This window comes from Gorilla gorilla, chromosome 7 (assembly GCF_029281585.2).
Source record: "Gorilla gorilla gorilla isolate KB3781 chromosome 7, NHGRI_mGorGor1-v2.1_pri, whole genome shotgun sequence".
Classification (NCBI taxonomy): Eukaryota; Metazoa; Chordata; class Mammalia; order Primates; family Hominidae; genus Gorilla; species Gorilla gorilla.
Window position 1 is genome coordinate 112,477,178 of NC_073231.2, and position 25,311 is coordinate 112,502,488.

General features: G+C 37.5%; 1 protein-coding gene across 7 annotated transcripts in view; it reads left to right on the top strand.

Annotated features, from left to right (window-relative positions):
- The window catches only part of OXR1 (oxidation resistance 1), a 483,216-nt gene that overhangs the window by 370,127 nt on the left and 87,778 nt on the right, over window positions 1–25,311 (top strand). The window contains exon 1 of one of the 7 annotated variants that reach the window (XM_004047423.5): window positions 17,561–18,109. The exons of 4 other annotated variants lie outside the window; for them this stretch is intronic. In XM_004047423.5, coding sequence (XP_004047471.1) covers window positions 17,911–18,109 — 199 coding nt within the window. In that variant the 5' untranslated portion in view covers window positions 17,561–17,910. Of the gene's footprint in view, window positions 1–17,560; window positions 18,110–25,311 lie in introns of those variants that run through there. 2 more of the 7 variants (XM_019032277.4, XM_031013618.3) reach the window with 2 other exon arrangements.

A 25,311-nucleotide genomic window follows, 5' to 3' on the forward strand; every position in this document is an offset into this window, starting at 1 on the left:
TTTCTTTCTCTTTCTTTGTTTATACCGTTAACAGCCTCAGAACTGACATGTATACTTTCACATATTTTATCTTACAAACAATATGAAATTTGTGGGGAATGAAAATAGTTCATATTTATTAAAGACCTACTATATCATACAACCAATGCAAATATATATATATGTTTGCATATATACAAATATATACATTTGTATATATGTATTTGTGTATATTTACCAATACATATATTTGCATATTTGTATATAGATGTATATATACATATATTAATGAACTATATTTTATATTTTCATGTTAATTATGATTTTCCCCTTATAATGCAGATAATCATCATTGAGACCTTAAGGATAAGCAGGCATCTGCATGGCGCTCTTTTTATTTTATCTAAGACATATGGTCTCTTCTTTTGAGGAGAAAGTAGTGAGAATGGCAGAGGAATCCTCTCTTTAATAATAATAGAATAAGTACATGTATATTTAAAGTGTGAATAACATGTAATCTTTACTTTGGGAAGTAACTTCGATAGCATAAAAATAACATTGATTTCTTTGCAAATCAATTTTTAGAAACACCCTAAAGTGATTATATTTAAATTACATCTGAGAAAGACAAATTTAAAATTTTGAAATTCAAATTTTGCCAGTGATTCAGTGTTCAAATTCTTGCAAAAATAGTTACAACTTTGTTTTTAACAAATACACCCTATGTTTGTTCACAATACTTGAAAGAATACATAGCATGCTTTTTACTAGTTCCAAAATCAAACTAGAACATATGCATACTATAAAGTAAATTTACTTCATTTATTTATGACAAGCTTATATGCATGTTGCAGAAATTCACTGAGGTAAAACTCACTTCTATACTTTTTAACTAAAATTTTAAGAAAGCATCTACATAGACAGTAGTATAACTCTACAAGTTATCAAATACATCCAATCATGCTAATGACATTTACAACATATAAATTTGCTAGCTAAAGAAACATCATTCTGTTAGCCATAAACTTTTTTTCACACAGCTGTCTTCTTTTTGCCATATGAGCTTACAATCACATCTTTCATTCCCAGATTTTTCTGTGCCAACTGAAGCTAAGTCAAACTGGTATAAAGAGGGCTTTAGAGAGTAGGATGTCTTGAATGGGACCTCATAGCTTTTGAAGCTAGTGAGTGAAAAAGTGGGGCTGAAAGAGCAAGCCCAGAAAGATATGTCAGGAAGTGGCAACAGCCTGCCCTGCATCTTCTCTGTAAATGAGATGGAGAAGCATCAGGATCAATAGAAGCATGTTATCTCCACACACAGCACACTAAAGTATGAGTGTTAAAGAATATTGAATATTGTGTCTAGATACAGGATGAAATAAGGCTTTTTACAAACAGACTATAAAAGTTGCCAGAGGTGTAAGGTGGTTATGGGAGTGCTGAATCTTTCTCAACATCCAGTAGAATAGGGTTTCTTAACTGAGTGTTGGTAGCATACCCAAAAAATCAAACTCTGGCAAACAAAGTCATGAGTAATCTTAATAAGAAAGCAAAATGGGGCGATACCAGTGTGATTTGGCAAGCTGTTTTCTGAGCTTAGTTCTTAGAAGAAACAAAAGAGGAACATATTACCAGGGACAAAAAACAAACAAACAAAAAAGACTGGCATAAAACAGTGAAAGAGTATCAGGCCAAAACATAGAGTGAGGTTATATAAGGACTAAAAAGACTAACTAGTGAAAAGGAAAGTCCTACAATAAAGGAGAACAAGATGGATGGGTGAGGCTTGTGTTGTTTAACAGTTTATTAAAAGAAAGAGTAAGTTTAATGCCTATTTAACTTTTTTTTTTAAGAGATGGGATCTTGCCATATTGCCCTGGCTAGGCTTGAACTCCTGGGCTCAAGAGATCCTCCCAGCTCAGTGTCCCAAGTTGCTGTGACTACAGGTGTGCACAACCACACTCGGCCACAGTTTTGCTTTATTTTTCTCAATTAAGAAGAATGAGCTACAAGGAAGTACAAAACAAATACAGTAAAATTGAAATTTTTAGGCTAAGGCACACAGGGATACAGTGAAAGAACACCCACATCTACTTTACATGAATTGAAACCTCTTGGTCCAGAAAACCAGAATATTTTCCTATGTGGTCACAAAACCTTTGGTAGTAACCTTACAGGAATCATAGTGTATTTTTGACAGTTATACTCCCTCCTGTGACAAACTTCAAAATATATAAAATGGCTTAAATACAAGAGAAGTTTATTCTTGTTTGAGTCTACATTTGAATTTCCTGGGTGGTGGTGGCTCTCCACTAAGGGTGGGTTCAAGGACCCAGGTACCTTCTATCTCAAGGCTCTGTCATATTTAATAAATAGCTTCTCAAGTCACCATGTTCATCTGCTACAAGTATGTGAAAAGAAAAGAGCATGGAGATCACCAATAGGGACTCTCTGGCCAGGCCTGGAAGTAGCACACACCATTTTTGCAGTCCTTCCATTGGCTAAAAAATAATCACTTGAGCACTGCTGCCCAAAAAGGAATCTGGGAAATGTAGGGTCACTATGTGCCCAGAAAAAAGAAGAATCAGGTTTGGTTACAGCTAGCCATTCTGTAGCTGGATAATGAGACATCTGCCAGAAAACTGTAGTTAGGTGAGTAGCCCGAATTTTTAAACTGCTATTGAAATGGAGTTGAAGGGTATAGAAACATCATAGACTTGAAACCGTTTCAGAGGGAAAAGCAGTGATCACTTAGAGTCTGTACCTCATCTTCTGCGTATTAGAAAGATGTTTAACTAATATGTGGCATTGTTGATAAATGAGTTCTGGGTGATGGTAGCATTTAGTGGATTCATACTTCTTTAGATTAATGTGTTCAATGAGTGGTAGTCATTGTCATCCTTGAAGGTGTCAGTTGACCTGTGTCTTGTGACTTTCCTTTCTCATGTCTCATTAAATATTTTTATGAACAACCTTAACAGAGGCAAATTTGTGGTTGACTCAGTAATTAGGGATACCGAATATCACTGTGGGTGAAAGAATCAAAATGATCCCAACAGTTTAGAATATAGTCCAACAGAATTTTTCTGAAAAGGGCCAGGGAGCAAATATTTTAGGCTTTTTGGGCCATAAAGTCTCTGTCACACTAGTCAGCTCTGCTGATATAGTCCCAAAGCAGCCGCAGACAATACATAAATGAATGGGCATGGCTGTGTTCAAAGGAAACCAAATTTATAAAAACAGGTGGCCGGCCAGATTTGGTTCATGGGCCATAGTTTGCTGTTCCCTGGTCTAGAAGAATAGGCTGAAATTCTGAAGGGAATCAATAGAATTTTTTTTTTTTTATTTACAGCCAAAGAACAATGGGCCTAATACATACATCATGTCCTTTCTAATAATAGAAGAGCTCCAAGTTAGGCACTATTTGCTCTTATTTTACAGATTAGAAAGCTACATCTCAATAAATAAATAAGTCAATAGTTTGACCTAGGTTTCACAGCCAGAAAACCCTCTGTGGGACATCATGCCACTTTAACCAAATGTTTGGGTGAACTGAGAGAGTAACAGTTAATTGCTTGAGTAAAAGATGGAGGGAAACGTCATGTGGCAGCATTTCCCATGGGCAAACCCTGTGTTCTGGCTCTGTTCTTTTCCAAGTGTGTGACCTTGAGAGGTACACTTGACCTCTCTCGGCCTTGGTGACCCAATCTATAAAAATGAAAGGCTCGACTAGATAAACACCAAGGCCCCGCTCATGTCTTATGGTTAAGGTTGCGATTAGTATGTTAAGGGCATTGTGTGAAAGACAATTGAGATGTATTCTTTGTGGCTCTTAAAGTAATTATTTTCAACCATTTTCTAGTGTACTTTTATGGGAGAACAGTATGTAAAACATAAAAATGGCATTTTATGAGCCTACATGTGTTTTACAAGTTCAAATTTACATTTTGATTATAAAGATATTTATTGAGAGAATAATGCTGATAGGAAACCAAATTTTTAAACTGGGAGTATAAATGATCGACAGATTCTTTTTAGCTTTAGCAACTCCGCATTCTCCCCATTTTGCTTTTGTTGTTTGTTGGTTTTCCTCTGGTTGTATTAAGAAAATACTTATTCACATACACAAAAGGTAAATGAATAGTTTTGCAATCTCAGAATACTTTTCAGAATATAGACATGGCAAGAGACAATTGAAAAGCAAAATCATTAACAAATCAGGTGATCTTTAGCATATTAATATATCATTAAAAATGTAACTTAATCATTTGCAAAATCTATCAGTCAAAATAAGCTAAGCTTATGCTGTGATGCCAAATGAACCCCTAAACCTAAGTGACTTGCTGAAATAGGTGTATATTTCTTGATGTATTTCTTGTTCCTCTTTCATATCCAATTTTGGGTTGTATTGGGAGCAGGGGCTCTCATCCATATAGTTACATAGGGATCCAGACTGATGGAGGCTCCACCATCTTGTAGCTGTACCATCCTGTGCACGTCATATCCTTAGCTGCTGAGGCAGGGGCCGAGGCACCTGGAGCGTAAAACACTGGCAGTTTTAAACAGCGCCTGTTCTTTGCACACGTATGTGAAACACATACATCACTGCTCGGTGGTTGCCAGATCTAGTCTCGTGGACCTTTTTCGGAAGTCATTGTGTGACTCATATGAACTAAATATGCAAAAACCATTTGGAAGAACTAAAGTAGCAGGTCGCAAACATGGCTTATAATTTAAAAATTGAGGTTCCTGAGTTCCCCACCCTACAGCTATGGAACCAGAATCTCTGCGTATAGTTGGAGAATTTTAATTTTTTAAAAAGTTCCACAGCTGATTCTCATTATCAACAGGCAGCTGCTGCTGTGAACAAGGAGTGTTTTTAAAGCGGTAAAGCGGAGAAAAGGCAATACTTAGATTGGCGGATTTAAGATTACCCTGGCTGCAGTGTTGGAGATCGATTAAAGAGGGGGTAAAGTAGAAGCTGGGAGATTTCATTTTACTACATAATGTATAGGCTCTAATGAGCAAACACAAATGCATGTGCTTACATATCATGCAGTGTGTTAGCAGAACTAGCTCAATCTGAGGGCCTAACAATGTTGTTGATGTCTCTGTATATTTAAGAATCTTATCCCCAACCCTTCCTTCCTGACTCCTAGAAAACCAGTAGGGTAGGTACAAATTGGCTGCCAACCAGTCCTTGTTCAATGCATTTGATAAATTCTACTGGTGGTGGTGGCTGTATAGCCAGCTTTGCACCCATATGAGTCTGTGGATAGTAGGTGGGGCTAAGGTGCTTAGGCATGCCCTGCTTCTCTCTTGAGAGGCAATTAGAAATGATCCAACTTTCCTTCAAGCCTGTTAGGGCAGCATAGATTTGAGTTATGAATCTGGTTATATTGCTGTGTCTACTGTTCTCTAGGAAGACTTGAGAATTTAGAGTAGATCTGCAACAGAAGAAAATGACCAGTGCATGATTCTGTTTGAAAATTAATCCTGTCTAGTCAGTGCTGGATCATTTAAAGATTGACCATCTAGGTTTGAATTTCTCTTCCTATATGCTGACTGCCTTTGGGATGATTCACCTGGGGTTATTAGCATCTTTCCCAGATTGTGTTTGGTATGGGGAGGTGGGGAGTTAGGGAACTCCCATCTACTTTGGGAAGAGGAATAAGTTCTACTCCTTTCAAACATTATGTACAGCACTTAGGAGTTTGCTGTTCATGCATCATGGCTGAAACATTTGGACAATTGATAAAAATTTGTCATTGCTGCCCAGCACTTTCTCTGAGATGGATGAACTTATAGGTAGGCTCTCTTTTTATTGTTGTACTTCATTTCATCTTGTATTGACACAGCCCCAGGTATAGACTTTCCCCCAACAGAAGGAACAACAACAAAAAAAAACTACCTAACTACTGGTTACAGGTTAAAGCTGGAAATGTGCTGGCAACAGATTTAGGTTTTTCCAATATTATTTTGCCTGTTCATCTTCTTTTTTCTCTATTATCTTTTTTTTTTCTTTTTTTGAGACAGAGTCTCACTCTGTTGCCCAGGCTAGAGTGCAGTGGTGTGATCTCGGCTCACTGCAACCTCCGCCCCCCAAGTTCAAATGATTCTCCTGCCTCAGTTTCCCAAGTAGCTGGGATTACAGGTGCACACCACCAAGCCTGACTAATTTTTGTAATTTTTAGTAGAGATTGGTTTTCGCTATGTTGGCCAGGCTGGTCTCAAACTCCTGACCTCAGGGTGATCTGCTCACCTCAGACTCCCAAAGTGCTGGGATTACAGGCATGAGCCACCGCGCTTGGCCCTATTATCTTTAATAAAAACAAAGATAGGGAAATTATCCAAAAAATTAGCTAAAAGCTATATAACTTTAAAATATGTGAAATTAATAATTTGAATAAAGTACTTAATATACCACAAAACAAATGTTTTCACTTATCAGCTTTTCAGATTAAGTATCAAAATTCTATTCAAGTAACATGAGAAGGTACAGCAACATGTGAAGACCCATTATAGAATTAAGAGAGGAGAAGAGGAAGAACAAGGGTAAAGAAGGGCCCAGAAAGATAAAAAGACAGAGGGTAAGACCTCCTTATAGCTATGCATACAGTACATTCTGTAGACACACACTCTCTACTGCAACCTCAAAGAAAGTGCAGGCAGGAAAAGAAATCTGCAGAAGAAAGAAAATGAGAATGTTTGTCTTCATGATGTAACATTACTCTTTGGATGTCCTGATGAGCTATTGTTCCTCAAGGTTTTTAAAGCTTTATTGAGTTTTCAGAACTTTAAGCACCATTGGTAATACCAGTTGGCACTTGTCCAATGAGCTGAGTGAAACTGATCCAAAAGCTCCAGAAGCTGCCACATTCCAGGTATGGAGTATTTGGGGGCTGTAATTATATCATTGTAATTACTGTCTTTAATAGGATTAAAAATAGAACTGGAATAATTCTATGGTAAGTTGATGTCACTTATTGTGACCCAAGTTTCAATTATAATTGTTAACGATGCTATTGCTGAGTCCTTGTTTGGCTTGACTGCCATGCAGTGCTTTTCTGATGAGTGAAGGAGTTAACACCTTTTGGACAATTTTCAGAATTGAGAGAAAATTACTTGGTTTTTAGTAGGGTTTGTAATTATTATATCCAAGGTTGCTATCTTCTAGAGGGGAACTTTTTAGAAAATTAATATTAGACTCTCTCCCAGTCTATTGAAAGGCCATATTAAATCTCTATCATATACTCTTCAATGCTGTGATCATGATTATATTCAAACGATAACCCACATTCTTCCTCTTTGTGGTCATTTGGGACACAGGTGGCAGTCTCACATATGATAAGGAATTTGAATGCTAGCATAAACCATTTTAGTGGCGAAAAACACACAAATGCTTTATATAAAAAAAGAGTCAATTTTAAGGGTATCAAATTTGTCTATGAAGTTAAGCTTTAGGTTTACTGGCAGATGCAGATGTAGTGACTGTATAATAGATTCATGCCTTAGTTTCTAAACTTACAAAATCTCTTTGCTTAGTTTAGTGTCAGAGTGTCAGTCTGCTTTATTGATTCCATCAGTGGTTTGGCTTGTCATATCAGAAATTTGAGTGCTGACTTCTGGCCTCAAGTGCTCCTCTGGCCTCAGCCACCCAACGTGCTTAGATTACGGGTGTGGGCTATGATGCCCAACCCTAACATTTCTACCTTATGAAATAGTTGACAGGTAGATATAACTTGTTACTGGAGAAAATTATTTTTTCATTTTGTTCTTTTAAGATCCAATTGTTATTTTCTGAGTTTATTAACATAGCTAGCCTTATAATGAGAACACAGGTCTCACTTTTACCATTTTGCTTAAAGATTTGCAGATGTGTTGTGCTCATATACTTCAATGTCTCTGTGTTTTCTCAGGATGTTACAGTTCTGCTTCTTTTATTTCCTAAAATTCAATAATTTTATCTGTGTTAAAAAGTATTTTAAAATGTAATGAACACAATGTTGTGGCTACTCATAATAGTTTTAGTGAATCAGGAAGTATGCCAGGGGATGGTTGTTAGTAGAAAAACCATTTCATGTCATCTTCAGTAAAAGATAAAGAAGTGAGCTTGAATTCAGAGAGCTTGGTATATAGGATGACTGACAGAGATAGGAGCTGGGGCAGGAACAAAAAGATTGAGAAGATTGAACATTAAACAGAACTTCAGTCATTAGCCAACGTAAACAAGCAATCAAAGAATAGTCCCCTTAAAATAGGAATCATTTAATTCATCTAACAATTAAGAAAATATAAACATTACAAACCAATGTTTTTGTTAATCTGGTTCTAATTATTTTTAGGTTACTGATGATATACTTTTAGTATAAAAATATAAAATCAGAGCCATTTGCCTAGTTTTCATGTCATTTTTCTTCATATTTTTAGAAATCGTTGTCTTACTTGAAAGTTTTCTATTTAAGATTCCACAATTAAAAGAACAATGTTTCCTTTAAGGAATAGTGCTGCGGGGGCAGGGGCAGAATTTCTTAAAGCATTTTGGGGAGTGGTTTAACTAAATAACCTACATATAGTAGTGCACAAGTTTCCAACTTATTAATAGTTGCTTTCCAGTGAGTTTTTAGCTCCTACATTTTTTTTGGAAGTAAATGTGATGTAATTAAATTAAATATTCTAGCAACTAACAACAAAAGGCTTTTTCAACAGATAATAATAAATTGAACTCGGAAACTGTAAAAAGAATGAAGGAGAACTAATAGAAATTGATATGGAAAGGTGTCTAAGACAAAGTGAAGTAAAAATATTTGTATAAAACTATGGACATAGGCCAGGCATCTTGGCTCATGCCTGTAATCACAGCATTTTGGGAAGCAGAGGCATGCAGATCGTTTGAGCCCAGGAGTTGAAGACCAGGCTGGGCAACATGGCAAAACCCTGTCTCTACAAAAACTACAATAATTAGTTGGGTGTGATAGCATGTGCCTATGGTCCCAGCTACTTAGGAGGCTGAGGCAGGAGGATGGATTGATCCCAGGAGGTCGAGGATGCAGTGAGCCCTGATTGCACCACTGCATGCCAGCCTGGACAACAGAGTGAGACCCTATCTCAAACAAGAAAACAACAACAACAACAACAAAATTGTGGACACAATATGTTCCCATTTGTGTGGGGTTTTTTTTTTTAAAGAAACACGCATGCATATATACACATACTAACCCCTATGTAAATATATGCATACAAAATTTACAGGATATACACAAAGCTGTGGAGGTTGATTCAGGAAGGATGTAACAAATTTACTATTATATAGCCTTCTGTACTATAGTTTTGTTTTCCCATATGCATGTATCCAGTTATATATTGTCCTTTTAATTTAAACATCTAGTAAAAAATAATAATTTCAATCAGACCAGAAATTACTAAGCAAAGGAAATGGCAAGGTAGTTCTACTTTTTTGGAAAAAAAAAAAAAAGGAAAGATGGTCATTGTATTTGAAACTTAAGACAAGATGATAACACGTATTATCTGGTTAATGAATGCCTGTCCTGTCTTCACAAGGGTTTTTCCTGACATAAAATTCTAAATATCTGTCAAAAAAAAAAATATATATATATATATTTGAGATGGAGTCTCGCTCTGTCGCCCAGGCTGGAGTGCAGTGGCGCGGTCTCGGCTCACTGCAACCTCTGCCTCCCAGTTTCACGCCATTCTCCTGCCTCAGCCTCCCGAATAGCTAGGACTACAGGCACCCACCGCCACGCCCGGCTAATTTTTTGTATTTTTAGTAGAGACGGGGTTTCACTGTGTTAGCCAGAATGGTCTCGATCTCCTGACTTCATGATCCACCCACCTTGGCCTCCCAAAGTGCTGGGATTACAGGCGTGAGTCACCGCACCTGGCCAAAAATATTTTTTAATTATATACACTAAATAACAACATAATGAATAATGTCTTCAATATCAGTTCCTCACACAATTATTTCTTGCATTGAACTTCAATAAAATTCAGAATATAACACTAATGGTGTAACTTGATAAGGTATTTTATATAAGCATTATAGCTCACATTTACCAAGGCTTAATGTTTTACAGACACTCTTGCAGGCATATTGCTTGCATGACGTGATTAAATCTTCCCGACATCTCTATATGATCTCTATTTTACAGGTAAGGAACCTGAGGGAGAGAGAGGCTAAGTCAGTTACTTTCCCATTAATACGCTGCTAGTAAGTGGCAAAGCCAGGATCTGAAGTTAGACTAAGGGCCCATGTTCTCAATGATGAGACATGCCTTAGGTATACTGACTGCAGATGACCTAACTTGATATGCCTGTAATTCTTAGACGGCTTAAGAAAGATCACATTTTTCTTACTGATGATTGAGAAATGCAGTCTATCTCAAATGCCTTTCATAGGAGGTGAATGACAGTCAAATTGACAGTGGACAGTCTAGCAAGCTCCTAGAAGATAGAATGGGCTTATGGGAAACAGGTCCTTTTTAACTTAAAAAATCATTTTTGAATAGGTGATACATGCATATTATACACACAGTGAAAATTAAGGCTCTCTCTCATCACACCCTAAGCCACCCACTTCTTTTCTCAGAAAGCAACCACCATTACTAGGTTCTTATATATACTAACAGAAATGTTTTATTTGTATGTGGATAACTACACATACTTCACATTGTTTTCAAAAATTGAAGCATACCACATGTGGTGTTCTATATCTTGCTTTCCCCCTTAAAAATACTTTTTTCAAGATTCTTTCATAATCAGTTATACCAGGAACTGTGTAGTTATTTTTAATGGCTGAATAATATTCCATTATATGGACATGTCATATTGTACTTAATCATTTCTTTATTAGTCACCACTTAGGTTATTTTCAACATTTTGCTATTGCAAATAGAAAATTGCATCATTTCATACATCAATAGGATAAATATCAAGAAGTAAGGACACTGAGTCAAAAGGAGTGTGCTTTAAAGATGTTGATAGATCCTGCAAAATGACCCTCTTTGATGATCCTGCAAAACGGTAGTACCATTATTCGCTCCCCTACTAGTAATATATGAAAGTGGTAGTTTCCACCCACTGTTAGCAAAATGGCTTTAAACTTTTTGATCTTCACCATCCTGATAGAAGAAAATGGTATTTATTGGCAGATATTTGCATTCCTCTTATTAGTAATGAAGCAAATTTGTTGTTTATGCCTTTGGTGTAATCTCTGAGTCCACTGCCAATTCCAAGATCATGAAGATTTACCTTATGTTTTCTTCTAGGAATTTAATAGTTTTAAGTCATACACTTATGTCTTTAATCCATTCTGAGTTCATTTCTGTCCACAGTGTGAGGTAAGGGTTTAATCTCATTCTTTTGTATGTGAATATGGAGTTGTTACTGCACCATTTATTGAAGCCACTATTTTTCCCCATTAAATGGCCTTGGCATCATTGTTGAAAATCAGTTTGTTTTCCCTAAATGTATGTGTTTACTTCTGAACCCTGAATTATATTTCATCGATCTGTACATCTATTCTTACGCCAGTACTACGGTTTTTGATTACTGTAGCTTTGAAGAAAGTTTTGAAATTGGGAAGTATGAGTCCCCCAACTCTGTTTTTCTTTTTTAATATTGTTTTGGTTCTTTGGGGTTCCTTGCAATTCTATATGAATTTGAGGATGGGATTTTCCATATCTGTAAATAAAGCAGGGGAATTTTGATAGGGAGTGTATTGCATCTGTATATTGATTTCTGAATTGCCATTTTAACAATATTAAGTTTTCTAGTCCATGTATATGGGATGTCTTTCCATTTATTTAGATTTTCTTTAACTTCTTTCAATTATGTTTTGTATTTTTCAGTATATGTCTTGCTCCTCCTTGGAAATAGATTTATTTCTAAGTATTTTTGTCTTTTTGATGCTACTATAAATGGAATTATTTTCTTAATTTCATTTTTGGATTAGAGATGCCTTTTTGTAATGTGTCTATTTGCAAGGGTATCTCTTTCTAATCGCACAAAAACATCTTGTGCTGGCACTGGTGATCTTTGGGAGTGTAACATCAGCTTGAAAGTGCCATAGAAATAGGGACTCTCTATCTTAGTTCTGAGTAGGCATTTACTAAAGCTGAATGAATGGATGACAATTTGCTGAGAGTGAGCTTGGGTAGGAGCTTAAGAGAGGCAGCAAATATGGATTTTCAAGAAATTCAGTGATGAATGGAAGGCTTAAAAGTGAAGGAAATGGAATATTATCCAGGATAGACTATAAACTAGGTCATAAAAAAACTCAATGATTTTGAAAGGATGGGGGAATCGTACCAAGTATGTTCTCTAACTACAGTAAAATTAAGTTAGAAGTCAAAAACACAAAGAAATTTGGGAAATTCACAAATATGTGGAAATTAAACAACATACTCCTAAATAGCCAATGAGTCAAATAATAAGTCATAAGGAAAATTACTTTGAGATAAATAAAACTAAAGTACAATATACCAAAATTTGTGGGACAGAACTAATGAGGTATGTAGCTGTAAAAACCTATATTATTTAAAAAAAGAAGATTTCAAATCAATAGCCTAACCTTCTGCCTTATGAAACTAGGGAGGTTGGGTGGGGGGGAAATAGAAGATACTAAACACAAAACAAATAGAAGGAAATTATAAAGATTAGCAATGGATATTAATGGACTAGGAAATAGAAAAACATTAGAGAAACCTCATGAATGAAACCTCAAGTTGGCTCTCTGCAAGGAGCAACAAAATTGACAAAGATTTAGATCGAGCAAGAAAAAAACAGAGATGACTCAAATTACTAAAATTAGGAGTAAAAGAGCTGATATTAATATAAATCAGAGAAATGAACAGGATTATAAAGGAATACTATGAACAACAAATTAGATGACTTACATTAAATGAACAAATTCCTAGAAAGACAAAACTACCAAAACTGACTGACACAAGGAGAAATAGAAAAAATATATATATATATATATGGTAAATGATTATAGTAATTTAAAATATTACCAGAAAGAAAAGCCTAGAGCCAGATGGCTTCAATGGTGAATTCTACCAAACCTTTAAAGAATGATTAGTAACAATCCTTCAGAGACTCTTCCAAAAAAGTGAAAAGGATGGCACACTTCTCAATTCATTGTCAGAGGCCAGTATTACCCAATACCAAAGCCAGACGAGGATATCACAAGGGAAGAAAAGTATAAACAAATGTAATATCTATTATGAATATAGACAAAAAATAATCAGCAGAATACCAACAAACCAAATCAAGCATCATATTATACATTCTGAAGGTTATCTAAGGAAGGCAAGGTTCATTTAATATACAAATATATACAAATATATACAAATATACAATATACATTCATTTAATATACAAATATTAATGCAAACACTATATTAACACTATATTATATCAACAGAAGCAGAAAAAGCATTTGACAAAATCTAACGTCATTTATGACAAAAAAATTAGAAATTAGGAATAGAATGGTGCTTCCTAAACTAGAGTAAGGGCATCTACAAAAAAACGACGTATAATATCATATTTAATTGTGAAAGACTCAACGCGTTTTCTCCAAATTCAGGAATAAAACGATATCTGCTCTCACAACTTCTATTTAATATTGTACTGAAAGTTCTAACCAGGGCAATTAGGCAAGAAAAAAAAGGCACCTGAATTGGAAGGGAAAAAACAAAACCATCTTTATTTACAGAAAACATGTACTTATATAGAGAAAATGTTAAGAAATCCATTTAACAATGAATAGAATTTATTAATGAGTCCAGCAAGGTTGTAAGATACAAGAACAGTATTCAAAAATCAATTTTATTTCTGTATACTAGCAATGGCAATCTAAAAAAAAATCTATTCACAATATCAACAAAAAATAAAACACTTATTAATGTATGTCACAAAAAGTACAAGATTTATACAATGAAAAGCACAAAACATTGCTGAAAGCAACTGAAGATCTACCTAAATGGAAAGACATCCTTTTGTTTATAGAAGATATAGCAATACTTCCCATATTGATCTACTTATTTAATGCAATCCCTATCAAAATTACAACTGACTTTTTTCTTTGAAGAAATTAACAAGGTAATCCTAAAATTCATATGGAATGAAAAGGATTCAAAATAGCCAAAACAATCTTCAAAATGAAGAACAAAATGGGAAGACTCACACTTGCCAATTTCAAAACTTACTACAAAGCTACAGTAATCAAGATAGCATGGTATTGGCATGGGTTTAGGAATAGAATTGAGAGTCCAGAAATAAAACCTTGTATTTAAGGTCAATTAATTTTTGATAAAGATGCAAAGACAATGGGGGAAAAATCATCTTTTCAATAAACGGTGCTGGAACAACTGGATAGCCACACATAAAAGAATGAATTTGGACCACTTCCTCACATCAAACCTGAAAATTAACCCAACATAGATCAAAGACCTATATAAGATCAAAGATCTATATTAGACCTATATTAGATCAAAGTCCTATGTTAGATCAAAGACCTAATATAAGAGCTAAATAAAATAAAACTCATAGAAAAAACATAATAGTTAATCTTCGAACTTTGGATTAGTCAATGATTTCTCAGATACAATGCAAAGCACGGATGTGATAAAAATATTGATAAATTGGACTTCATCAAAATTAAACCTTTTTGCACATTGAAAGCCACCATTTTGACCCAGCAGTTTCACTTCTATGTATATATGTGAAATGAAAAAAGGTCAACAAAAAAACTTAATTACCTAGATGTTCCTAACAACATTATTCATAATAGCTGCAAGGTATGAACAATCCATATATCCATCAATGGATGAATGGATCAATAAAATGTGGTATATCTTATACAAAGTAATGTTATTTGGCGGTAAAAAGGAATGAGGTACCAATACATGTTACAACATGAAGAAGCCTCAGAAACATTAAGTGAAAGAAGCCAGACCCCAAAGACCAAGCATTACATGAAATGTCTATAAAAGGCAAATCCACCGAGGCAGAAATAGACTAGTGGTTGCCTAGGGCTGCAAGTGTGACTGGGGAGTGACTACAGATGGTAAAAAGTTTCTTTTTGTGGTGATGGAAATGCTCAGGTTCAAAGATTACATTTTGATGATGGCTTTATAACCATGAATTGTTATCAGGTGAACTATATAATTTTAACACGTGAATTTTACAGTACTTAAATTACATATGAATAAAGTTTTTTTTTTTTTAAATGAGGCAAAAGGTAGCGTGAAAAAGCAGGCATGGCATATAAGCAAGCTTTTTTTAAGGCTGAGTGACTTATGTGGCTGATAGAGGAAGGATAAGAGGAAAGGAAATATAGTGAAAAGGAACAGAGAGGAATAATAAAGCTGGCAAGTCACAGACAACATAATTAGACTATCAAAAGAAAATTTGGAAGAAAGGCATGGACAGGAACAAAGACCTCCTTCTAAAGCAAGTAGGGAGAGCAACTTGATGTAGATTGAAGAGAAAAAGGAAAGAAAAATGAATGTTCATATTTGATGGCCTATGATTTTCTGGGTCATGTAGAAGGCAAAGTAACATGTTCAAGTGATGAATTTGGTAACTTCAGGAGAATGATGACAGTTCAGACAACAAATATAGAGAATAAAAGAGAACACTGACTATATGAATAGAAGGATTTTAGAGACATTACGACTCAGCCGAGTTTAAATCAAAGATTGTAAGGCATTCAGTCATCAAGGTTATACATTTTTCTCCAGCAGCTCTAGCCTTCTATGAAATAGAAGCAGAAAAAAAACCCCAAAACAGATGGGTTAACTACCTGTAAATCTGGATTTGAACTGGTAGAATGAAGGTTCCTGCAAATGTTGGATGTAAAAGTGCAGATCTAATCAGGTAAAATCTCAAGCATTAATTGGATATGCTTATAACAAACTGGTAAATTTTTAGAAGATGTAAAACGTATCTTAGAACAATAATTTAAATTATTAATGAGAATTAGACTAAGTCATTGAAATTTGATTTTTAAAACTTACCGAGCCTCTCTTTCGTTGAACTCAGAAGTAGTGTGAATGGTAAGTCTTCCTTGTCAAATGGAATGCTACTTAGTAGCTGTCTTAGCTCGTTCCAGATGCTATAATAAAGCACCATAGACTGACTGAGTGGTTTATAAACACACATTTATTTCTCACAGTTCTGGAGGGTAGAAGTCCAAGATCAGGGTGCCAGCATAGTTGGTTTCTGGTGAGGACCTTCTTCTGGTTTTCAAACTGATGTATTTTTGTATCCTCAAGTGGCAGAAAGATGGAGGCAGCTCTCTGGGTCCCTTTTTTATAAGGGCACTAATCGCATTCATGCGGCCTCTATGCTATGAATTACCTCCCAAAGGCCCCATCTCCTAATACCATCACATTGAGGTTAGGATTTTAACAAATGAATTTAAGGGAAAGCACAAACATTCCGTCCACTGCAACATCTACGAAATAGGTCCTTAGGAAGTACAGAAGTCTGGAACAGTTCTTTCCCAAGCCACAACCCTGAAAACATGGATTGCTGGGTATGCAGATTCTCCTGGGCCCCTTTCCCATAAACACCGAATTAGACACTCTGAGGATGCAGCCCAGACATTCTGTACTTTTCACCAGGCATAATGGTGATGGCTGATATTAGAATGGTGAAATTTATCCCACCTAGTAAGAATCTAAACTGAAAATGGTGATGATGCAAAAAAGATCTGTCAACCGGTTAAAAAAAAAAAAAAAAAAAAAAAAAAAGAGGGTGTGTGTTTGTCAGGAGGGATAATCTTTAGTAGTTTGGCCAAAAGCTTAAGCCTGATTTTCAGGGCTCTATTGTTGGAGTGGGTAGTTCATCAACTTCCTAAGTAATTCAAATCTTTTTCCCCCCAATATATTAATATATTGGTGATTCCAAGAAAGAGGGTTTAATTTATTTAATGCCTGGGAAAACTAAAAGAACTACAAACAGATGTGAAAGGAAGAGAATAACCACATCTCACAGGAAGCAAAATTTCTGTCAAAAGTTACTGTTCTTTCCCTGTCTAGGTTCTTTGTCCCTGAAAGGTAGATCTGCAAACTAAATCCCTCAATAACGTTGCCTAAACAGGACTGGGATCATAGAATGTCCAGCACTAACATGAGTTCATAATGGCACAACGAACTTAAAATGTTACTATTCATGTTTTAATTATGATTGCAGTCTTACGTTGAAAGTATCTCCGCCGTCCTTAAACATAAAAAAAAAAAAAAGGAAATACAAGCTGCAAAAGTTTTATGTAATGCACTCCACCCTCTTTTTTCCCCAAGCCAACACACACCCTTCAAACTTTTTGACAGTTATTTGCAGATCCCTCCTAGGCTCCCGAACTCCATGCAACTCCAGCAAAGTCTCCCCTGGGCCATTTTTAGCCTCTGCTCTGACCCGGCGGGAGGCTGGGTCTCCACCCTTTTCCCCTGCAGACCTGAAAGTCCGGTCCGAGCGCGGAGGGGGCGGGGAAGGGCTGGGCGGGCCAGGCCAGCTCCATTGGCGCCAGGCGGGTGGGGGGATGCGCTGAGAGGACCCGTCCAGCTTGCTTAAAAGCCATTAGTTTTCTGACCCCGCATCGGTTCCAGGAAGAATATACCTATGTGACAAGCTAAGTTCTGCCTCATTTTGCATTTAGAAGCCACAAGAAAAACTTTTCGAAAACTTTTGTCCGTCTTTTGCTCCCCCGACGCGTGGTTTCCTGATGGTCCGTCCCCGGGCAGAGAGAGGGACGCCCCCTCCCCCTCCCCGCCTCTTGTGAGGCGCGCGGAGCCGCCTCCCGTGGGTCAGGTCTGATGGGCCGGTGGGCGCGCTAGTGGTGGCCGCCACCGCCGAAACCGTCGACCTCCTGGGCCCCAGTTCCGCGTCCAGCCCCGCGGCAGCATGGACTACCTGACCACGTTCACCGAGAAGAGTGGGCGCCTTCTGCGGGGCACGGCCAACCGCCTGTGGGCGTTCGGGGGCGGCGGCGAAGCCCGGCAGGTGCGCTTCGAAGATTACCTGAGGGAGCCAGCCCAGGGGGACCTCGGGTGCGGGTCCCCGCCCCACCGGCCCCCGGCGCCGTCCAGCCCGGAGGGACCTGGTGAGCCCACCTTTCTTTCGCCTCCCGCGCGGCCGACCTGGGCTGAGGGCTGTGGGGAGGCGGCGGTTGTGGCGCCGGGCGGGGGTCGCGGCCCGGCTCTGGCAGGTGTGCCTAGGCCGGGGCGGGCGACGTGGCCGGGGTGGCGGCCGCCGGGGGCGAGGAAGGAAGGACTCGTTCGGCTCTGGGGAGGGAAGACTTTCAACTGCGTGCCATCTCTTCCTGCTCTGCTCTTCCTGCTTTCCCCACCTAGACTTGATTTTCTTTCCCCGCCAAGTATTTCAAGGGGAAGATCCATTCTCTCTTTCCCTCCCACTGGGAGGTGAAGACTGAACCAGTTATGACGTCCGTGTTTTCAGTCTTGGATTCTTGAAGAGCGCTGTGCCTGCTTTGGTTTTGGTTTGGGTCAGTCTTTCCTTGATATTTCTCAGTTGTTAGGATTCACTTCCTAACCGAAAAATAAAAAGCCAGATACTTCTTTGTAAAATAAAACACTTCATTAACATTGGAAGCTAGTTGACATTTTGCGTCGTGTACTTTTTGAACGGCTGCACGTTGTCTTGTGGTGGCAGAACCTAGAAACTTTCTCAGTTCCTGTTTATTTTGTGTTGTGTTGGCCGATTTTTTTCACCACAGTGGCTTTGTACCATTCTTTAAAACAGTCATTTGTAGCGACATGATATTGATAAAGAATTTTTGAAAGTGCTGCTGAACAGTTTTAGCATAATGCATAGGGTAACTTCCAGTGTCCTTGGCTTCGTTTAACAGGTAGCAGACATCCTAGCCATGTCTTATTTTATTTTATTTTTGTTAATTGCTTTAATATTTGAGGGTTATGAAAATAAATGAGCATTAGAGAGTTTAGAAAATAGAGATAGGCACAAAGTGTGTAAAATCTGTTTGTAACTCCACATCGTGCCAGTCATTTTATTTTAAATTTTATCTTACTTTATTTTTGTAGAGATGGAGTCTCGCTGTGTTGCCCAGGCTGGTCTTAACTCTTGGCCTCAAGTGATCCTCCTGCCTAGGCCTTCCCAAGTGCTGGGATTACAGGCCTGAACCACCATGCTGGGCCCTGCCAGTTGTTTTAAAGCAGTAAAACAGTGAGGACATTTTTGATCTATGTGTGTAGGTATGTAATTTAAGCTTTGAAGAAATATTAAAGTCTCATTTTAGCGTAGCCCTTTAAAATAAATTTTCCTTACTTTACATAAAATATTTTTTATCTTTAGAAATGCTGTTTATGGAATTAGGAAATGAAAAGGGGAGGGGAATACTTTTTGTTTCTGCTCTGAAGGACGTTAACCAAATGCAGAATCCTCTTAAAGGTGGGACCAGGCATAGGAAAGGGACTTTAAAGTGTTCAAATCAAGGATTTTTTAAAATGAGTTTTCAGTAGCCTAATTGAAAACAGTTGGTGTGTGACCAGCCTTGAAATGGATGGAGAATTCAGAAATATGTGGGGTAACTTAACCAAAAAAGGAATATGGTTAGTATTTTAATAAATATGCCCAAACACGTGTATCTGATTCATTCGGTGGCCCGTGTCTGTAGTTCCAGCTACTCTGCTCAGGAGGCTGGGGCGGGAAGATCCTTTGAGCCCAGGAGGAGAATCCAGACCGGGCAGCAGAGAGACACTTTTGTGTTTATATGTGTGGAGCACACAGCTATATCTGACACCCTCCTTCAAAGTGGCGCTTCGGAAGTGATATGTATTCCTCTTCTGTTGAAGCTGCCTTATGTATTCATTGCATATTCTTTAATAGTCATGGTGCCCCCAAATCTCTGACACATTAGAGAGGCGTTGTGAGGTCAAAGTATGACCACAGTCATGTGGGCAGGTACGTCCTAGCATTAACTTCCTGAAAGAATTTGGACAAGTTACTTAGTGTCTTTGGGCCTATATTTTCTTCTTTGTAAATGAGGTTGCATTTGGTGATTTCAAAATTCTCTGTTCTGGAGCATTTTCATTTGGAGCAGAATTAGTGAAAACTAGCTGACTTTTGAGAGGCAACGTGTATATACACAAGTAAAAAATAAATGATTCTTCGTATGTTTCCAGCTAGCCTTTGTTTAAAATGAGAATTCTGTGCTTTGCAGCTGCTTCTCAGATGGATTTTGGCTCTAGGGTTGTTCTTTGTGTTTGCGTCCTTTAGAATGAGTGTCTGTCAGTCTGTTTGAAGGATTTCTTCTGCTCTTTCTACTCTTATTTCGGTTTCTTAATAGCTGCTTAAGTTTCCTGCTATCATTCTTTCTTCAGTTCTTCAAAAAGCCCTGTGTATTATAGGAGTATTTCTTGTTACAGATACTTTCACACATGTAAATTGACTGCATTCCAGGAAACCCTTTGTTGTTAGTGATCTTATTCCTCCTTTCATCCACTAAGATGAAAAAGTAGAACCTTGTTTCTGTTCCTTCTCACAACCGAACATCAGAGGAGTTACGCATCAAGAAGGGGTGGAGGGAGTCATGTTCAGCAATGATGTTGATAAGATAGTTTCACCATTGACAGATTAAGGATAGACCAGATAAAATTTTGGTCAAATGTCAGCCAGTTGCGGTGGCTCACGTCGGTAATCCCAGCACTTTGGGAGGCCGAGACGGGCGGATCACCTGAGGTCAGGAGTTCGAGACTAGCCTAGCCAACATGGTGAAACCCTGTCTCTACTAAAAATACAAAAATTAGCTGGGTGTGGTGGTGCGTGCCTGTAATCCCAGCTACCAGGGAGGCTGAGGCAGGAGAATCGCTTAAACCCAGGAGGCAAGGTTGCAGTGAGATCGCCCCACTGCACTCCAGCCTGGGCCACAGAACGAGACTCCATCTCAAAAATAAAACAAAAACAAAAATTAGCCGGGCATGGTGGCACACTCCTGGAATCCCAGCTACTCAGGAGGCTGAGGCAGGAGAATTGCTTGAACCTGGGAGGTGGAAGTTGCCATGAGCCAAGATCACACCACTGCACTCCAGCCTGGGTGACAGAGTAAGATTCCATCTCAAACAAACAAACCAAAAACAAAAAAAACTTTGGTCAATGTTTCTGAGTTTACCCTTTCTATAAACAAACCACTTACTGAACTGTTAGTGTCTCTCCTTCCTTTACTCCTCTCCAAGGTGGCTGCTTTTGCTCTTACCAGCTTTTAGTGCTTGCTGGTTCCACCATTATAGCCCTCTCAGGAAAACCATAATTGAGACTTAGACATATTAAGGACATTATCACACCATCGATCTAGTTAATAACAATTACAAAGGAAACATCTTAAAATACAATGCTTGTTCCTGATTAAAGGGTACATTACGCTTTGATTTTAAAAAATTGTTTTGAACTTTAAATATAGCTCTTGTTTGGGGGCATAACTATAACTCATAATGTATAATCTTTAAAAGTACTCACTTCACTAGATTATATTGTAATAAATATAGATAAATTTTACTAGTGTAGACTCTCAACTTACTGTAATATAAACATGAAATAGTTTTTATCATAAGCTGTCCTATTATATCAACCTCATTTTCCCACTTGGTGACAGGATTCTTTGAGCACAACTCAACCCTTTTACATTTTCTTTTCATTTATTTTTAGCAATTAAAACTATCTTTCAGTTATTTAAGACTTGGTCCATTTATTTAAAAATTTCAGTCTCATATTCAATTTATATCTCCATTTATCTTTCTACCTCAGTTCCCATTCCGGGTTAGGTTGGTAGCGGAGAAGAGGTGTGGTCTAGCTCTCACAAACTCCCCTCCACCCCTTCTTGATGCATTAACTCCTCTGATGTTGGGATGTGGGGAGGAATAGAAGCAGGGGTCCACTTTTTCATTTTAGTCCTTTTTGGCCCCTTAGTGGGAGGATGACAATGGTGGATAGCAGTAGTAGCAGCAGTGATGGAACAGTTCTGCTAAAATGGCTACTCCTATGCAGAAGTGCTGACTTCAGTAGCCAACAGTTCTTTCAACTTTGAATATGGGACATTAACATCTTGTAATACCAACCATAGACCTTAGTTGCAGATTGTTGTACTGGGCACCTAAAACTGCTCTGCCTCATAGCATATATATTACTGGTATGTGTGTGTATATCAATAGAGTTGATGAAAAATGAAGTTAAGTGGGAACGTATTACATTTTTATGACTTGAATTATTTGACATGTCAAGGAAAAACTATTTAATAATAATATTTCTTAAATGATTATCCCTGTTGCTGAAATTTCATTTTAGGTTTACATTAAGCAGATCCTATGTACTGAATGTATGTAACTGAAGGAGAAGCGTTTAGAAGCCTGAGATTGATATTCTTGTTACTGGTTCCCTTTTGATAATCATGGAAAATGTAAACCAAGACATGGAATAATAATTATAATAGACAAAACATATAGTGCTTGCTGTGTCTTACGCACAAGTTAACCCTCAGCAACAACCCGATGAGGTAATTAATAGTAGCATTTTCATTTTACTGGTGAGGGTACTGAGGTACATTAATGATCCTGTCTAGTTGGGAAAATAGACATTGGACAAGGAATTTATAACTGTGTTGGTTATTGGGCATGGAATGTAAAATATATTATGGGAGTATATAACAAGGGTTTCTAACCTAATATTGGGGGATGTAAAATATCATGTTTTACTTGGATTGGGGGTAATGTCTATTTCAATAAATGGGATGATGATGATGATGATGATGATGATACTTGCAGTAATAACAGAAGTAGTAATACAGGTTGAGCATCCAAAATCAGAAAGTCCAAAATCTGAAACTTTTTGAGGGCCTACATGATGCTCAAAGGAAATGCTCTTTGGAGCATTTTGGATTTTTGGATTTGGGATGCTCAATCAGTAATGCACATATTCCAAATCCATCCTATCCTTTAGGAAGATTCAAAAAAATCCAAAACACTCCTGTTCCCAAGCATTTCAGATAAGTGGTACTCAACCTATAGCAAGAATAATAGCTGTAATGGGGCAGGCTCTGAGCAAAAGTTTTTTATTTAATCCTAATAAAAACCTGATGAGATAGTACTATTATTATCCTATTTTCCTTTTGAAAAATCTGAGCCAAAGAAAGAAGTGAGAAATTCAGAATTTATTTGGGTGTTTTCTTAGTATTTGCAAGAGTTACAGTCCTTGAGATAGGGAAAAAAATGTGAGAAGAATTAAAATTCTGTCATGTAAGGTATTAAAGTTAAATTAGTTAAGATTGTAAAGGATAGGATGGATTGTCATTGAAGGTTCTTTAGAGTTAGAAAGATAGTAAAATGACAGAGCTGGAAATGCAAAATCCAATGAGGGTGTGAGAAAAATTAGGTATATATTAGGTTGGAAATTGCCACTTCAGATGATGTGTTAAGAGTTAGATGATGGTTTATCTTGAACCCAGGAAGACCAAGTGCCTCTAAGGCAGGGGTCCCCAGCCCTGGTCCATGGCCTGTTAGGAACCAGGATGCACAGCGGGAAGTAAGCAGCAAGCGAGCCAGCATTACTGCCTGAGCTCTGCCTCCTGTTAGATCAGTGGGGACATTAGATTCTCATAGGAGTGTGAACTTTATTGTGAACTGCACATGCAAGGTCTAATCCCTGATGATCTGAGGTGGAACAGTTTCATTGAGAAGCCATCTCTCTCCCCATCCCCCACCCCTTGCCCACATGTCCATAATCCATAGTCTTCCATGAAGCCTGTCTCTGGAGCCGTAAAGGTTGGGGACCACTGCTCTAAGAGACCTGGAGTGTACCAGTTGTTACACTAACTGTTTAAAACAACCACCACCACCACCACCACAAAACAAAAAACTCACAGTGTTGGTAGAAGATAACCCTAGCTGGCCCCAGTTTTAGTCTCTTTTCCTAAAGCCGGATGGGAGGAAGAGAATACTTTCTACTTGATCGGCAACCTCAGTGGGCTCTAGTGGTAACTCCCAACTAGTTAGCCTTTCTTAATAGTGTATCATTTAGTTCAGTGGTTCTCAGGCATGAGGTTGATTTGCCTGTTTTAGAATTGCTGCTTGTCTCACAGGATAGCTGATAGGAAGTTCTGTATTATCTATGTTGTAGAACAAAACTGCCTCTAAAATAAGCTGATGATTCTCAAACTTCAGCATGCAACAGAATCATCTCCTGAAGGGCTTGTTAGAAAAATATTGTTGAATACCTCTCCTAGAATTTGTGATTCTGTGTGGCTGAGAATTTGCATTTCTAACAAGTTCTTAAGTAATGCTGATGCTGCTGGTCTGGCAACCACACTTTTCTTAATGGGTAAGTCTTTTATCCATGGGAAGGTTAGAAGTAAATATAGAAATGATGAAATTTATTAAATGCTTATATTAATAGTTTTGTTTTAAGTCTAGGAATAATCAGTGTCTTTGGTCTTTAAGGTATTTGTTCTGTTTCATAGAATTAGGCCTATAAAAGTGGCCAACAAATTAGTCTTAAGAGTATAATTTAAAATGCATACTTGCGTAATTGTTTTTTGACTTGGGATTTTAAGTTGAAAGGTGCAACAATTTGGCTAAACTTAGAAACCACTGGAATGTTTAAGAACTTAACATTTATTATATTTAAAACTTAGTATAGGGTTTTTAATATTTAAGTTCTCAGGAGGTTTACTTGTTAGAAGCAATGTGTTTAAAATAGAATATAGTAAATTTATAAATGCAGTTTAGTATAGTAAGTCCTCCTTTGACATCATCAATAGGTTTGTGGAAGTTGCAACTTTTAAGCAAAATGATGTGTAAAGAAACCAATTTTACCATAAGCTAATTGGTGTAAACAAGAGTTAGGTTCCTACCATATATTTCTGGTCACAAAAACATTAGCAAACTTGTAAGTAAAGACCTAAAATACTTCCATTATTAAACATTGAAATAAATGTGAACTATACAAACATTAAAGAAAGATTAATAAAGACAAGAGAATTATTTACTCAATTATTCCAGTTCAGAGTCACTGTTGGCTGGATCCTGTCCTGCTCATGGCACAAGGTGGGAACCAGCCCTAGACGGGACACCATTCCACCTCAGGGCACAGTCACACACACACACACGCACACAAACACACACATTCATACTAGGACAGTTTAAACACACTAATTAAGCTAATGTGCACATCTTTGGATGTGGGAGGGAACTGGAGTACCCGGAGAAAACCTATACAGATGTGGGTAGAATGTGTAAACTCCACACAGACAGTGGCCTTGTCTGGGAATTGATTTTTTTT